At 43.3% G+C, this 16552-nt stretch overlaps 1 protein-coding gene across 2 annotated transcripts; it reads left to right on the forward strand.

The window, feature by feature from the left end:
• Nucleotides 1–3405: 3405 nt before the first annotated feature.
• polk (polymerase (DNA directed) kappa) lies at nucleotides 3406–16278 on the forward strand. 2 transcript variants are annotated; one of them, XM_076270341.1, is made up of 15 exons: nucleotides 3406–3508; nucleotides 3928–4173; nucleotides 4305–4424; nucleotides 4845–4997; nucleotides 5756–5887; nucleotides 6729–6876; nucleotides 7197–7397; nucleotides 7896–8020; nucleotides 8120–8286; nucleotides 8539–8571; nucleotides 9006–9102; nucleotides 10961–11132; nucleotides 11770–12879; nucleotides 14929–14980; nucleotides 15632–16278. In XM_076270341.1, the coding sequence occupies exons 2-15, from the start codon at nucleotides 4015–4017 to the stop codon at nucleotides 15711–15713; spliced, it is 2751 nt and encodes a 916-aa protein (XP_076126456.1). In that variant the 5' UTR covers nucleotides 3406–3508; nucleotides 3928–4014; the 3' UTR covers nucleotides 15714–16278. The 2 variants fall into 2 exon arrangements, with proteins under 2 accessions (XP_076126456.1, XP_076126455.1); XM_076270340.1 differs by having other exon boundaries at nucleotides 3406–4173.
• Nucleotides 16279–16552: the final 274 nt, after the last annotated feature.

Below are 16552 nucleotides of genomic sequence, written 5' to 3' on the forward strand. Positions count from 1 at the left end.
AAATCAGCTTTTTACCACCTCAAAAATATTGCCAAACTCAGAGGGCTGATGTCAAAATATGACTTAGAAAAACTCATTCATGCATTTATCTCCAGCAGGGTTGATTACTGCAATGGACTGTTCACAGGCCTTCCTAAAAAGGCTATTAAACAGCTTCAGGTGATACAAAATGCAGCAGCTAGGATTCTAACAAAAACTAAAAGAACTGACCACATTACTCCAATTCTTAAGTCCTTGCACTGGCTTCCAGTAAGTCACAGAATTTACTTTAAAGCACTATTGCTTGTTTATAAATCAGTAAATGGAGCAGGACCTAAATACCTGTCAGACATGTTTCAGCAGTACCAGTGTTGGGCAAGTTACTTCAAAATTGTAATGTACTATGCATTACTTATTACTGTCATTTCAAAGTAATTTGTTACATTATAATATTACTGTCTCTGAATTGTAAGGCATTACACTACTATTGCATTACTTTTAAGTTACTTTCACCAAAATATCTAGAAATATGGATTTGCCATTCTAAATGCAGTTTATTACGCTCAATGCAGCTTGCTCTTCCAATGGAGGGAGATGTGGTATAGCATAATGACTGAGCTAGGCTTAAGGCAACAGTAGAATGCAATAGGCGCAGTGCTCATAATGCAATACAATGAACAATCATAGTCGGAATGTTAAAAACTGACAAAAGGTCAAAGTCTGGTAAATTGTGATAGAAATACTGTAACTTTAAGGCCTAGGCCTACTCATTGAAATCAATAGAGAGCCTACTATATTGTAAATCAAAGCTTAAAGGAACCGTATGTAAGATTGTGGCCAAAACGGGTACTACAATCACTTTCAAATTACTGTAGAGCGGTGTATCCCCTTCCCCTCCCCTCTGACTGGCAGAGTTGGCAACCGGATGACGAAACACTACTGACTTTGTGATTAGTAGATAGGTGGAGGGTGGCGCATTAGGCCAAAACACAACATGACAACATCAACATCAGTTGAGGGCTGCAACTTCACTTTTTAAATGACAATATCCTGGCCAGACTACTGTTGTCAGTGATATAAGTATTTGAAATGAACATGATTTTGTAATGTCTAGTGACATATCAGGGCAATTTTATGATTAATTGAAATACAATTTTTACATACGGTTCCTTTAATAAAGACATGTCAAGATGGTGGCCTGCTGGCCATTTCGGTGCCCTAAGTGAGTGGCTTTGAGTGAGTGACATTTAAATGATAACTCAAACACCTAAAGTAAAATAAAAGGCCTATTATTTACAGACCATTACTGTGTATTTTTAAACATTAATTTCTGAAGAAATGCTGTTTTACTTATAAATGGTGCACTGTCACTTTAAGAGCATTGATCTTTACGTTGTCATAATGCCCTTTTGCCAGCTCTTGTTTACAAGCCTTATTTGTTTGAGTTACATTGATAGCACAATATTAACAATAATATGCACAATGTTAAGTTGTTTTAAGCAATCTTCATTGCTTTGGAAATGGAAGTATGCAATGACATGTTGCTTCACATTTCGTTTTGCGAATACAAGTAAATTATGAGCCTGGTATCCACCTAGCTATCTGAATGGTATGCGTTTCAGTCGACTCAGCATATCATGTGCTTCATGTAGCCTAAATGCTTGGAAAACGAATGATTGAAGACCCACCAATTCTAGTACTACGTGGTGATTGAGAACCCAAAAGGTATCAAACATGTAACATCGTGTTGTGTGCATTTTGACACTGTAAACGTTATTGATGAAGAGTGAAACGCAGTTTGCAGTAAAGCTATTCATTGGTTACATTTGGGTGCCCCCTCTGTCCTTTGGTGCCCAACGCAAAGTGCGTGATGCGCGTGGTGGGAGCGGGGGCACTGCCAGGCTACACAATCTTTTTCTGCATTTCTATTGCTTTATTCTCTTCAATTTAAGTTCACAGCACAAATCTGACATGCACAACAGCACAGTTTGTGTTTTTTTTTATCAAGAATCAAAAAGATTAGCGTGGCACTACTTTAGATGTTTCATTAATTTACTTGTGCTATTTCGCGAGCTGAGAGATCTTTCGGTTTCACACACAAAGTGCACTAACTATTATGTTCTCAGCCTTGTCTCTGACAAGCTGAAAATAATGAGCGTAGGCTTACTGTATGTCCATCCCGCAAATAGAGTCCGCCTGCGAGTCTGCTGCAGCCACAGTCATATTCAACCAGTATCAGGAGATAACGTTCTACTATTTTGCGCGGATTTTTTCTCCTCGGGTGGTGTTTGCGGATATGTATCAAAACAAAACAAGCGCTTAATTTTGGGTTAAACTGCATTGTAACGCGCGTTACTGAAGTTTGTACCGAGTAAATATTACCCAATTTTTTTTTTGTAATGCCTTACATTACCGCGTTACCGCAAACAGCAATAGGCCTATATTACAGTAATTACATTACTTTTGTAACGCATTACTCCCAACACTGAGCAGTACACACCCTCTCATCCTCTCAGGTCCCAGGTGAAAAACCTGCTAGTAAAACCTACTGTTAGAACTAAACATGAAGCAGCTTTTAGCTGCTATGCGGCTCAGTGGAACCAACTTTCGGATGACATCAAAAAGGCCCCAACTGTAGCCAGTTTTAAATCTAGACTTAAGACCAAACTGTTAGATGCTTTCTGCTAACTGTGCCGAGTTACACATTCTGAATCTGCCTTGATAATTATTCTACCTTGTCTTTTATTACTTTTTTACTTTTGCCTTTGTTTTTGCTTACTAATTATTATTTTTTTTATTATGTTTTCTTTTTATTATGATCTTTACCTTTTAACTATTCTTTGACTGTATTGCCTTTCTATGCTTTTATTTGTTATTATTGTTTGGTTTTGTTTATGTAAAGCACATTGAATGACCTCTGTGTATGAAATGCGCTATATAAATAAACTTGACTTGACTTGACACAGAGATCACGTTTTTTTACAGTGTATTCAGGACACAGACAGCTAGTGGTTGGTTAGGTGATGTTTGCTGTTAGTGACATAAAATGTTTTAGCCTAAAAAACGCGTGGCATCGCTTAGAGCACCTTTAACTTTTGACACAAAACCGTAGGGGGCAGCATAGGCCACAATTTATTTTATTTGACAACTGGCCATGTTCCTTCTCACAGCGTACAGCGCAGCACACGGTGTGCGAACTCTATGTATGCGAATTGTTTTCGATTCCGAATTTATGGTGATACCATATTTTCAAATATTTTCATCTGAAATCATATAGCATGCTTACATTCGGGACTATTTCATGAGTATTTCATAATCATATCCGTGGGTTGTGCGGCGACTCATCACCATCAATGTAGAGCCAGATCCTGCACCATCCCCTTCCATCCCCGACGACACTGAACATATTCAAGTGTAGTTTGAACATGGCGCGCGCGGAAATGTCAACAAAACCCGAAAGCTGAAAGAAGTAGTGGAACTGTTTAAGAAACACTTTTCGTAATGCTGGCGATGAATATGCCAGTAATTAGTGAGTGTTTTGCGGCAATCTTTGTCATATCCCATGTATATTTGTATCCAGAAATCAAGATAGTGGATTTCAAGCTGCAGCGTTTAGCTAACGCTAGCTAGCTGCTACGCAGCAGCAGCAGCAGCCGCAAGCGCAGCAGCTGACCGACCGACCACCAGAGACAGATAAACAGCAGTAGCCTATCTTATGGTGACGTTACAGCATATTAGCTTCTTAACAAGTTAGTCAACCTTACCATTGTTATTTAAAGATAAAGTCTTATGGTCATAGTCTAAATGTCTTCATCTTGGTGGCAACAACTAGCATCTTGTAGCTGAACAATTAGATACGCTAACATTAATTATGTTACTAGGGGAGGACTTTCACTTTCATTACGTTTCATTGACGTTAGTGATGTGAATTGTCATTTTGTAATTTAGGTAGCATATGGCAGCTCATTTGATGGGTAGCTAAATTGGCTACAAAGCTGCTAAAGTGATATTTTACGAACGTCAGAGAGCAGAGGCATGGAGGAACATGCACAAGACGGACCGTCTGGTCCCTCCGCAACAACCGCTGATGATGATGAGGGTATCCTATCTAGGATGGGCCTCAACGACAACAAAGCTGGGATGGAGGGACTTGACAGGGAGAAAATTAACAAAATCATCCTTGAAACGTCGAAGGTGAATGAATATGCTGCTTGCATTCAGGCTTACTCTTAATGATGCTAAAAAGTCGACTTGCTGTTCGAGTTATTATGAAAGTCGTTTTTGGTAGTGTTTATCATTATTTTCTCCATCATTTTGTCGGTTAGGGCTCCAAATTCTACGAGAATGAGTTGAAAAAAGAGCGTCAGGTAAACCAGCGCATTGAGAAGATGATGGAGCAGAAAGCGAGGATCACTGAGAAGCATCTGAAGACAGCACAAGCTCAGGTACAATTTTACCTAACAGCAGGATAATGCACGTTATTGGTCAAGTCAAGTCAAGTCAAGTCAAATTTATTTATATAGCGCATTTCATACACAGAGGTCATTCAATGTGCTTTACATAAACAAAACCAAACAATAATAACAAATAAAAAGCATAGAAAGGCAATATAGTCAAAGAATAGTTAAAAGGTAAAGATCATAATAAAAAGAAAACATAAAACACAAGGTAAAATAATTTAAAAATAAAGGATATTATTGGAGGACGTTATTGGTGTTGGAGCAGATGTGAGTCTTATGGTAATAGATGTGTCTATTTATAGTGTTTTAAAGATCAGTGGCATCCCTAACTGGCTTTTAGTTGACTCCAGCACCAATCAAATGTTGAAGTTGGAGATAAACTTGTCATGTATGGCCCATTGGCAGGTGGACAAGATGACTTCTGAACTAGAGAGAAGACGGAAGCTAGGTCGGGTGATTGTGCATGTGGACATGGATGCCTTCTACGCGGCTGTGGAGATGAGGGATTGCCCAGAGCTGAAGGACAAGCCCATGGCTGTGGGCTCTATGAGCATGCTGGTGAGCAGTTAGTAGCAGATTGCCTGATCTTTAAAGGGACACCAGGCAACGTTTTTGTGTTAATTACTCATCTTCGTAAGTCGGTATATGGTTAAATGACTCATTACAGGGCGAATGAAGACTCTCTCGCCCGCCCCTACTGCCTGTAGGAAGAATATCCCGCTTGCAAGTTCAGTGTATCGTACCCGGCGACCGAAGCTGTTTTAGTTTCCATCCTGCATCCACAGCACAGAGGGAGGCTAACGAAACGCTAGCGATTGTTGCAAACGTGTGTATAATGGCAGAGCCGGCGAAGAAGCAGCGAAAACCCTTGACGGAAGATGCAAAGAAAAGGAAAAGAGCTTCAGACCGAGCGAGGGGGAGTTTCGTAGAGAAAAAGCATCAGGCTTGCCTGGTGTCCCTTTAAAGGACTTCTTTTGCGTTAGTATTGATGGTAGTAATAGGACAAACTATATGTTGGTGCACTAGACTAGTCTGGATCCCAGGCAAGCACTAGACATCAAAAGTGGAAGACCTTGCTGCCGAAATGCAGTAGCGAGGAGAAATAAGATTATTGGTGACTGTTTGTTATTAGCTAATTAAATGTTTTTCATGCCATTATAACTTCTCAATTTACGGTATACTGCTTCAGTCAAAGATTGGGTTATTTATTAAATGCATTGGATCTTACAGTTCTTAATTGACAAATTTAACCTAGTAACTAATTGGCCTAATTAACTTCCTTGTTTTTTTTTTCTATGTCTTGGTGTCTGTTGCAGTCCACTTCCAACTATCATGCCAGGCGGTTTGGTGTGCGGGCAGCTATGCCAGGCTTCATTGCTAAAAAGCTCTGTCCACAACTGGTCATTGTTCCACTGAATTTTGACAAGTATCGAGCTGTGAGCACACAGGTGATAACCACTGAAATATTCATGTCCTCAGACACATTACATTACATTTGGCTGACGCATTTTTAACCAAAGCGACTAACAACATGGTAAACAGTTTAAGTTTTAAAGCAATTCTCTCAAATTTTTAGGACAATTTAAAAACAGTAGAGTACAGTAAGAATAAGTGCATCAGTGATTGCTGTTTTTAAAAAGTTGAGTGTCAGTTCAAGGAAGGTGGTAAGTGCAAGGATCAGCAAAACTTGTTGTAAGTAGTTCTATGAGAGGAGATGTTCTCTAAAGAGCTGGGTCTTCAGGGGTTTTTTGAAAATGGAGAGGGATGTCCCTGCCCTTGTAGGAACTGGCAGTGTGTTCCACCAACGAGGAACAACAGATGAGAAAAGTTTAGATTGGCCTGAGCGTACTGGTGGTAGAGCTAGACGTCGTTCGTCTGAGGAGCGCAACGGTCTGGAGGTAGCGTATGTCTGTATGAGGGCATTTAAGTAGGTGGGAGCAGAACCGGAGACTACTTTGTAGGCAAGCATTAGAGCCTTGAATTTGATGCGGGCCGCCATAGGTAGCCAGTGTAGCTGGATGAGCAGCGGGGTAACGTGCCCTTTTGGGTTGGTTGTAGACCAGGCGCGCCGCCGCGTTCTGGATCATCTGAAGGGGTTTCATTGTGCAGGCTGGGAGACCTGTCAGGAGGGCGTTGCAGTAGTCAAGTCGAAGAGACACATTATTGCTGAGGTTTCAGTGCATCTACAGTAGATGATTGTTTTCTGTTATGCAATCTCTCAAATGGTGTCTGTGAACAAAAAAGATGCCATTTCATAACTTTATTGTTGCGATCCTCCTTCTGTGAAAGGTGCGTGAGGTTTTTGCGGACTACGACCCAAACTTCCTGCCGATGAGTCTGGACGAGGCTTACCTGGACATGACTGACCACTTGGAGCAGAGGCGCAGCTGGCCAGAGTCCAAGAGGACACACTATACCAGCGCAAGCAAGACTGAAGGTCCTCTACAACCTACTAAAAACAACCAGCAACTCTGTGTTGCATGAACCTCTCTTTACAATATAGATGATGGAAAGGAGGGGCCAGGCATTAATTCAAATTACAGGTCAAACTGCAGTCTTAAATATCACTTTGGCCTGCTTTTTCTCAGTCTGCTTTCTCTAGACAACAATCTACTGGTATGCATCTTGTAAAAGTCATGAAGAGATTTTTGAGTCAAATAATGTGAACAGTGTAGAGCTAAAGAGCTTGTCCATTATGGAGTTACCTGTCATTAACACCACCAACCCCTCTTATTACTCCCTGATTTGTGTATGCAGCTGGAAAGGATGGAGAGCCCACCCAGGCTGCCTCAGAAGTGGAGGACCTGTCCCCTGTTCTGTTTGATGACAGTCCCACTGAGTTTGGACAGGTTCCAGATCAGCTTGGCAGCGCTGAGGTGTTTGGGACCAGTGCAGAGGAGGCAGTGAGAGAGATGCGCTTCCGCATTGAGCAGAAAACATCTCTGACTGCCAGTGCTGGTGAGTTTTTTTTTTTTTTTTTTTTTGCTTTATACATTTTTTATTAGTCTGTCAGTCTCCTAGCTACTTGACTTTGACCGATTAATACAATTTCAACACCTGGATGATAGGTAGTCGTCACACTTTCTTTGATTATATTACAAGGATACAAGGAAGTTTATTGTCACATGCATATAGTTACTGGAAGTAAGAAATGCAGTGAAATTATGTCTGGTGTCAGCCTATTTGTGCATTTATGGGGGGGGGGGGGGGTTTAGTAGATTAAGTGGCAGGGGCTGCATAAGAAAGGTGGGGGAGGATTGGGATTGGGGGGGGCACCAACAAGGAGCACCCAAGAGCAACAGGGGCAAGGAAAAACTCCCTATAAATAGACACATCCATTACCATAAGACTCTATTACCATTCAAATTGAAAATACAGTATACTGTAGGTGTATAATATATTATTTGAACTGTTTTTCATATTCATATAACATTTTTTATATATTTTTTTCTATAGGTATTGCTCCCAACACAATGTTAGCTAAGGTTTGCAGTGACAAGAACAAGCCCAATGGTCAGTACAGAATCCCTTCAGATCACCAGGCAGTGATGGACTTCATCCAGGACCTCCCTGTCCGCAAGGTCAGCCAACAGCAATCCAATCCAATCTCTTTTGTGTGTTTGACTTTGGACCACGCGTTCTTCAGCCCGCGTCTATGTCTTTGTCATGCTGTGCTGCAGGTCCCAGGGATTGGCAAAGTGACCGAGAAGATGCTGGGTGCCCTGGACGTGCACACCTGTTCCCAACTCGGCCAGAAGATGGCGCTGCTGTCCCTGCTATTCTCCGAGACATCCTGGCACCACTTCCTGCAGATATCTCTGGGGCTTGGGTCCACACACATCGAGAGGTCTGTAACTAGCACAGATTCATTCATTTATTTATTTTTCCTCCGCACGACTTTCTGGAAAAGTACTTTTACTTTGCACCAGTCAGCAGGCCGAGGGGGGAATGCTGTTGATGGCAGAACGTGTTGTACATTGATTGGCATGAGAGGCGTATCTCCCTGCAGCTAGGCTGGTAGACTGATCACTAAAGGGCCTCTGGTTGTTTTGGGGATAGCCGTATAAATGAAATGCTGTTTCTTTTATGTCTCCGACAGGGACGGCGAGAGAAAAAGCATGAGCACTGAGAGGTAATCTAATTTTGCTTCATGAATCTGCATTTGGTGAGCCAATGCAGAGCAGAACGCCTGTCACCCTGATTCATTTTACTGCGTGTACTCACTGCCCCTATAACCCTCTCACTCTCTCTCTGGCTGTCTTTCTCTCTCTCACCATCTCCCTTCTTATTTCATATTTCCTTTCTTCTATCTCATTCTCCTTTTCTTTGTCTTGGTCTTTTTTTCTCTTGATATATTGTTCCGTTTCCTTGTACATCGTTATATCACACTCACCCACCCCACTCCTGTTACTCTCTCACTCCCTTTCTCTCTCCACTTGTCCATATCTCCCCTATCTTTCTCTATCTCTCTCTCTCTCTCTCTCTCTCTCTCTCTCTCTCTCTCTCTCTCTCTCTCTCTCTCTCTCTCTCTCTGTCTGTCTCTCTCTCTCTCTTTCTCTCTCTCAGGACCTTTGGTGAGATGAGTGACGTAGAGGAGCAGATGTCACTGTGTAAGGAGCTCTGTGAAGATCTGGCTCAGGACCTTCTGAAGGAGGGTCTGAAGGTACCCAAGAACCAGCCACAAACCTATCCCCCACACTTCCCCACCCCACCTCACCTCCTCAACCCACCCAACCTCACCTCCTCAACCCACCCCACCTCACCTCCTCACCCCACCCCACCTCACCTCCTCAACCCACCCCACCTCACCTCCTCAACCCACTGCCTCTGCCTGTGAGCTGGAGGCTGGCTGATCTGGGTCATGTGCCCCTTCCTACACATCTGTTGTTGTGGTGGAGCTCTTTTGAAGTGCTATAGGTGTCACCGGGGCTTGCGGAGGACCAAGCGGATAATTTGCCACGGAGCTGATGCATTCTGTTGATGGCTTAATTACACGTTTCCTGGTCTCTTCGCCAGATGTGGCCAAAGATGGTTACCACCAAAGAAATTCATGTGGAGATATTTTACAAATAAATGTGGGTTAGTAATGGGGCAATGCTCACAATATATATATATTGTGGTACATTGTGTTATATCATGATGTGTTCCTGAATCGATATGTATTGACACAGATGCGGATTTATTTATTTTACAGTTTCAAAAAGCTGAAGGAGACAACAGAAAATGTCATTTTAAGTTTAAGTTAAAGTTAATCAATCATTGGTAAATCAGAGGACAGCTGACTAAGAGTTTGTGAAAGTAGCCTTAATGATCACAAAATGCTAAGCATGCATCTAGGCTATTTGAGTTTCTTAAAGCTGAGCTGTGCTTAAATTGTTCAATACATGATTTCTTACATAACAGGCCAAATATAAAATAAATGTTATATATAGCCTATATATCTGTAAATATTAGATGATCAGATGATTTACAGTTCTATGTAATATGTCATGTTTCATGTTTTTGTAATGTTTCATACAGTGATGCAGGTCTACTGCAGTGAATAGGCTAAATACAACTTTGATCATTTTTATAGCCTACTACTGTAGGCTATAGTTAACTTTGGCCTTTGTGCCCCCCACTAAATATGCCCAACTGAAGGCCAAGTGGCCTTGCCCCCGGAATGGTGAAATTCCAAGCCTGGTTGGAAGTGTTTTTAAGTGGTGCGATCCTTAAAGCTTTGACTTAGCTGTTATATACAATTAGGAAGAACAGCTGTTCCAGTGAATTCTGTTTTGGATGTTGTCATTATTCAGAATCAACCCGTATTGCGATACGTATTGTGTACGTATTGTATTGTGAGGTTGCGGGTAATACCCAACCCTTGTTAGGAAGGCGGCTTGTCCAGGGTAATGCTGCTAAAACTTTCTAAGTGAAAGTGTTTTAAAGAAATACAGATTTCCATGTGTGTTTTCCTGCAGGCTCCGCTATTCTAGTCTTGGTACGTTGCTCTGGAGCACATTTCTGCTGCCTGGAACACAACAGACAGCTCTGACTGCTGTCTGTGTGTGTGTGTGGTGTGTGTGTGATGGTGCTCAGTTCATGAATTTCTCTTTGCCTTGCCATACACTACCTGGGGCTGGTAGTGAAAGCAGTGGTCCATCCACAGCCAGGGTCACTTACACGCTCCCTTATGAGGCTTCATGAGGCATGATGGAAAACCATCCCCCCTCACATCATCACTACAGCCCAGGCAAACACATCAATGGTCAATGTGGGTGTAACAGTAGTCAGCTACTCTGTAGCTGTGCAGTATGCACGTTGTGTAAACCTCCCTCCTGACGCCTTAAGACACGTGCTAGTGAGAGAGCTTGCAGCCTGGGCTTTTAGGTCGATTGCTAGCACGCTTGAGTCCCAATCTGAGGTGCTGCGTGTTTGCGGGGTTCGAGTCCGGCCGAGGGCAGGCCTAAGCTGCACGGTCAACACAACGCAGGTTACATGGGGGTGGTGTGACACGTGTGTGTGTGTGTCTTTCTGGCCAGGGCAAGACAGTGACTCTGAAGCTGAAGAACGTGAGCTTTGTGGTGAAGCAGCGGGCGTCCACGCTGCAGTGTGCCGTGTCCAGCGCTGAGGAGATCTTCGCCGCCGCCAAGGAGCTGCTCCGGGTGGAGATTGACGCCGTCAAACCGGAGCCCCTCAGGCTGAGGCTCATGGGTAATGTTCAGTTACACACACACACACACACACACAGATGATAATTGGACTTGTTGTTAGGTTAATTAGAATTATTTATATTTATATAAATAAATCTGTATATGTATATCCTTAATAGATGGCGTAATGATTTTCTTTAGAGTTAATTAGACAACATGTATTGAACACTGATGTGTCTTTCTGCATCAGTAAGAAATGTTGATGACTCAATCAGTGGCCATAATTTCAAATAGTTTTTTTTTCCGCCACAGCTGAGAGAAAACAATTGTGCATGGCGGGACAGGGCCTCTTAAAAGGGTGCCTCTGTGAAATCTGGTGCCTAATTTGATGGAGTCGCATAGTAGCCTGAGGCTTTTTAATTTCCATTTTTAGTGGATACAGCTGGATCTAACTGCCTGATCGTGTACTTTGTAGCCAATTCTCTTTTTTCACCTTCATCGGAGTCTGTTCAGTAAACTCATCAACAACTCTCAGACTTAAAGCTCTCAGACTTTCATGGCTTTTTCAGGCATTTGAAACTTTGGGTGGTAATCCCTGTTACTCGAGACTGTACTGGAGAACTACAGTAATTCTGGTACTTGATTTTATTCTTACTTTTATTCCTTCATGTATTGTTTTATGTGTTGATGTTTTGCAGGTGTGCGAGTTTCTGGGTTTGTCGGCTCCGATGATAAGCGGGCCCAGCAGAAGAGCATTATGGGATTCCTGCAGTCAGGAGGAGGAGGTGACCTCAGGAAAGTGGGCGAGCCAAAACCCAGAGCGAACCCCATCCCTGCCCCTGCCCCCTCCAAGGCTCCCTCTGCCACGCCTGGCGCCCCGCGGGCCCTGAGCTGGGGCCGAGGCGGGGAGCCCGGGGCCCCACAGCAGCAGTCCTTCTTCCAGAGGGCCCAAGCCCAGAGGCAGCGCTTGCAGGCAGCGCACGGGCAAGCAACCGAAGAGATGTCCGAGGGATCCAGCCGCTCGTTTGGGTCGTACCCGACAACAGATGACCCGGTGTTCACCTGTACACCAAGTGTGGGCGCCGCCACGTCCAGTCACATAGAGGCCAAAAGGGACCAGGCCACCGCAGTGCAGTCAGCGTTATCTACTTCAGATCATGTGTCCACGTCTGCCACCAGGAGCGCTGCTGGCCGTTCATCTGCACTCGCCACCATCACCGTCTCGGACTCTCCGCCATGTACGTCAGCCTCGGTTTCCACGTCCACCCGCGCCGCCCAGCAGAGCCTCACCTGCCCCGTGTGCTTCCAGGACATGCAGACCACTGACCTGGAGGTCTTTAACCGCCACATAGACGCGTGCCTCAGCACTGGTCAGCCAGAGAGCTGCCTGATCCGTGAGGAGGACATGCTAGATGAAGACAGCCGAGATTGCCCAGTGCGACTATATTCTAAAGATGCAGACACCACCAATGCCATTCGTTGTTCCACACCAGACGCTGTCAATGAGGAGGCTGTTTGGCATGACGACAAAGAGGGGAACCACAAATCCGGCCTCTTAGAGAAGTCCAGTTCCGTTGGTGTCCCCAGCCTGGTCCCGGTCTGCGGGGATGAGTCCTTGGCCATTCTTGGCGACGCAACCCCCGCCCTGATGTGCCCAGTGTGCTGCCAGCCGCAGAGCACCCGCGACCTGGCTGTCTTCAACCGCCACGTGGACGTGTGTCTGAACCGCGAAGCGCTGCAGGAGCTGCAAAGAGGAGCCCCAACCACCGTGTCTCAACTCCACGCGCCTCCAACCAGCCAGCCAAGAGGTGTGTGTGTGTGTGTGTGTGTGTGTGTGTGTGTGTGTGTGTGTGTGTGTGTGTGTGTGTATACGCACCAGCTTGGTCCTAAATATCATTGTAAAAAGTCCTGCTGTGTTTCCACTGACTCAGCATTTGTGTGTGAAATCACTGCGAAACAGTCCCTTCGCACATGCAGGCAGCCGTATGCTATAGGAACTTGCAAGTGTATACTCACAATGTCTTTCCATATCTGGTAGCTACAGGGTTCCCGCGGATCCTTAAAAAGTCTTAAAAAGTCTTAAATACAACTTTCGGTTTTTAAGGCCTAAAAAAGTCTTAAATTGGCTGGGATGTTTTGAATTTTCAAAAGGGAGGTATTAAATTTGCGTATGGGACCGCCAGCGGGTGCGCGAGGGCAAGAGAGCGAGTCAAATGTTTCCATCGGTTTTGTGTATTGTAGTGACTATAAGTCTGCGGGAGGAAGTGTAGTGGTTGCAGAGTGAAGATGTTTTTTCACGGGTGTGGTTAAAGGTGTGAAAACGGTAATAATACAGTATGTACAAATATGCCTGACGTTTTCGTGGTGTAGCCGAGGCCTGAGACATACGCAGGTAGCCTACGTGAGAAAGAGTTGGTAAGCCAGTTAGCGATAGAGTGGGCATACGTTCGAATTTTGGCCGGACATGGATTTTAAAAGTCCTGTCCGGCGCAGAGTTGCACTGGGCATCTAGAATCTTTGCTTGGACACAGCATCGTTTCACAAACTATGGACACGAAGACTGCTGGTAAAATTATGCGCAGTGCTTCTGTCACTCGTCTGATAATTTGCTGCGCAATTTATGAAGGAACCACGGACTGACAGAAAAAGAAATCAAACGTTTTCGCAATCAGGAGGAAATACTGTACATGTTAATTTGATCTGTTTGCATCTTTCCAGTGTGTGTTGCTGGCCTAGCCTAGGGAAGAAAATATCTGTCTAAGTTATAATACCTGTAATATCTGCCAGCAGCTTGATGGCAGCGTTTCCCAGTAGGCCTACTTCGCAAAAGTTGTGAAATATAACCGCATTTTTTTTTATGTCATAATATGTGCGTGCTTGAGATGAAACCAGCAGTTTTCAAGAGGATCTGTCTCTTAATTAATTTAAAACAAGTCAATGGTTTTACAATGTTTCAGTCAAGCTTTGGTTGGTTTAGATACAACTGGTATGCAAAATGTAAAGCAGTGGATTAACTTTAATTTGCTGTGCTGCATATGGGACAATAGATGATAGTAAATTATATAAAGTAGGCCTATTAAAATATTTAAATAGCTTAGTCTAACTTTGAAAAAAATATTGAAGGGAATCCAGTCCAGTGCACATGTCTTAGGCAAGTAGCCTAGGCTACTACAGACACAGGTGAAGAACAGTCAGCCTCAGCCAGTAAGCACAACCAAATATGTACAGCCGGCTTCAAAAGCAAGCAGCCCAGACCCTAAAATTGGGCATTCATAGCTGTGAAGGTAATTCACACAGAATTATTTTTCTTTCGCCAAAATATATTTGGTAACTTCTGTAGACATCCAAAATGGGGTGGGGGTTAAAATTAGTAGAAAAAAAACTATTGCATAAAACAGTTTTAAGTTGTCGCATGTATCTTTTTGCCGTGGTATAGTCTTAATTTTTCCATTTAGATGTCTTGAAAAGGTCTTAAAAGTCTTTAAATTTGCACTTGGAAAATGTGCAGATACCCTGAGCTATCAAATAGCCTCAGGTCACAGGGTTTGTTCGATTGCTATTTTTACACCCATGTTGATGTAATTTTAATGCCTCAGATACTTGCAGAGCAAGAACCAATTATTCACACTCTGTATTTCCCCTTTCACAATGCAGAAGTGCTACTAGAGATTGAGTCCCGTTGGCTGTGATTTGCTTCGCTCCATTTGATCAATATCCTTCCTGAGTGTACAATCAAACGCGGCAGAGTGCCTGGACAGTGTACTGCTGCTTCTCTGATAGTACAAACTGTGTGTGTGTGTGTGTGTGGGGAGGGGGGGGGTGTTCTCTCTGTGCTGACGGTGTTCATGTTTCTACAGGCAGAGGCCAGCCCATGCAGAGGGCTGCCAACTCCAGGGGAAAGAGCAAGAGGTAAGACTCGACCCAGGGCTTAGGGATGCTCTTTTGATCGTTGTGATCAGTAATTGATTGCACATCCTAGATTTCAGTTCTTCATCGCTCATCACAGCAGTTCTAATTAGCTGATCCAGGTTGAAAAGAGTATAGTGAGTTTACCCTCACACCCGGGCAGGTGACTAAAAGGTTTCTGAGTAACCAGAAAAAGAAAGAAAAAGGGAAGACCGTTTGGCCAGATCCTCAGATCCTTGCACATTTGCCACCTTGCTACATCACAAAATATAGAGATCGCCAACTGGCAAACAGCATGATGTTTGCTGAACAACATTACATACAGTATAGCCAATTGAGTAAGGTTATAGTACATTATAATCTGTATTACAGCTTGTAGAGTGAGCTACGCCGTCTAGAAATGAGTTGAGCAAGTGTGCCATTACAATGCAGCTGATAGAAGAAGGCTATGCTAGTCTACCTACAGTAGCCAGCAAGCATTTGAAGAGTACAACTGCCTGATCTCATCTGAAATTGGTTGAAGCAATCGATCATTCTCTGAGCATATTCAGTGAAATGTAAATCCTGTAGATAAAAGTGCAGATAGCGTAATGTACTGTATGTGTGATGGAGTGTGTACTGCGTGTGTGAATGTAAACATGTCATCCTCTGCAGATCGGGATCTCCACCACCTCCCCCATCGAAGAAAAGCAAAGCAGCTGCTCCTAGAAACACCATTGACCGCTTCTTCAGATGAGACTGTGGCAGGTGCAATATGAGGTCCTCATCTCTGATAAATCTAACTGAAGCTGCTTCTATGAAAGTTGATTTCTCAGTTGTTTCAGCAATATGCAGTCTGCTCTCAGAGCCATATTTAACCAATTATCTGTGTGTGTCTGTGTGTGTGTGTGTGTGTGTGTGTGTGTGTGTGTGTGTGTCAGAGAGAGAGAGGAAATAAATATGACATAGAAAATGAAGGTTAGACAGCTATTAACATTTTCTGTGCACAAAGTCAGCTTTTGTCCTTGACTGACTTCGGCTGCGTTTGTTTACCTTAGAGGTGGCCTTGTTCCTCAGTACTGTGTGAAATGATGTCAGAGAGCTTGTGCAATAGCCAGCCTACAGACTATAATATCTGCTCATTTTAATCCTCATCTTCACCCCAGTGAGTTATGAAGGAGGTTAACTTATTTATGCACCTTTTAAGAATGTTTTATCAGGGTAATTTGAAAAAATGCTCTATTCAACAACACCGTATAATGTGTATTACATTATTTATTGCTTATTTTGCTAGAAAAATAAAACATTGATCACAGTTTAAATGTTTCTGTATTTTGCACTTTTCTCCTTAGTACACTGGTTGGTTGGCCTGTGCCATATTCCTTGGTGTTTATATTTATTTATATTTATTTATATTTACAAAGGGGGACACTTGAGTCCACAGTTTTTGTATACGGGACCTCAACAGTTGAACCAGAGCATTGAGCTGATCCATGTAGTTAGATTAGACGAAGCGTGTTTCTTGTGGGTGTGGTGGACTTGCTGATCAAACACCGTAGACTTCAAAATATATCAGAAGCAAACGGCAGTCCCAGA

Source organism: Alosa pseudoharengus, unplaced genomic scaffold (assembly GCF_046254945.1).
Source record: "Alosa pseudoharengus isolate Yale_2024_CS ecotype anadromous, Long Island Sound unplaced genomic scaffold, YU_APseudo_1.1 YU_APseudo_1.1_scf_6, whole genome shotgun sequence".
Taxonomy (NCBI): Eukaryota; Metazoa; Chordata; class Actinopteri; order Clupeiformes; family Clupeidae; genus Alosa; species Alosa pseudoharengus.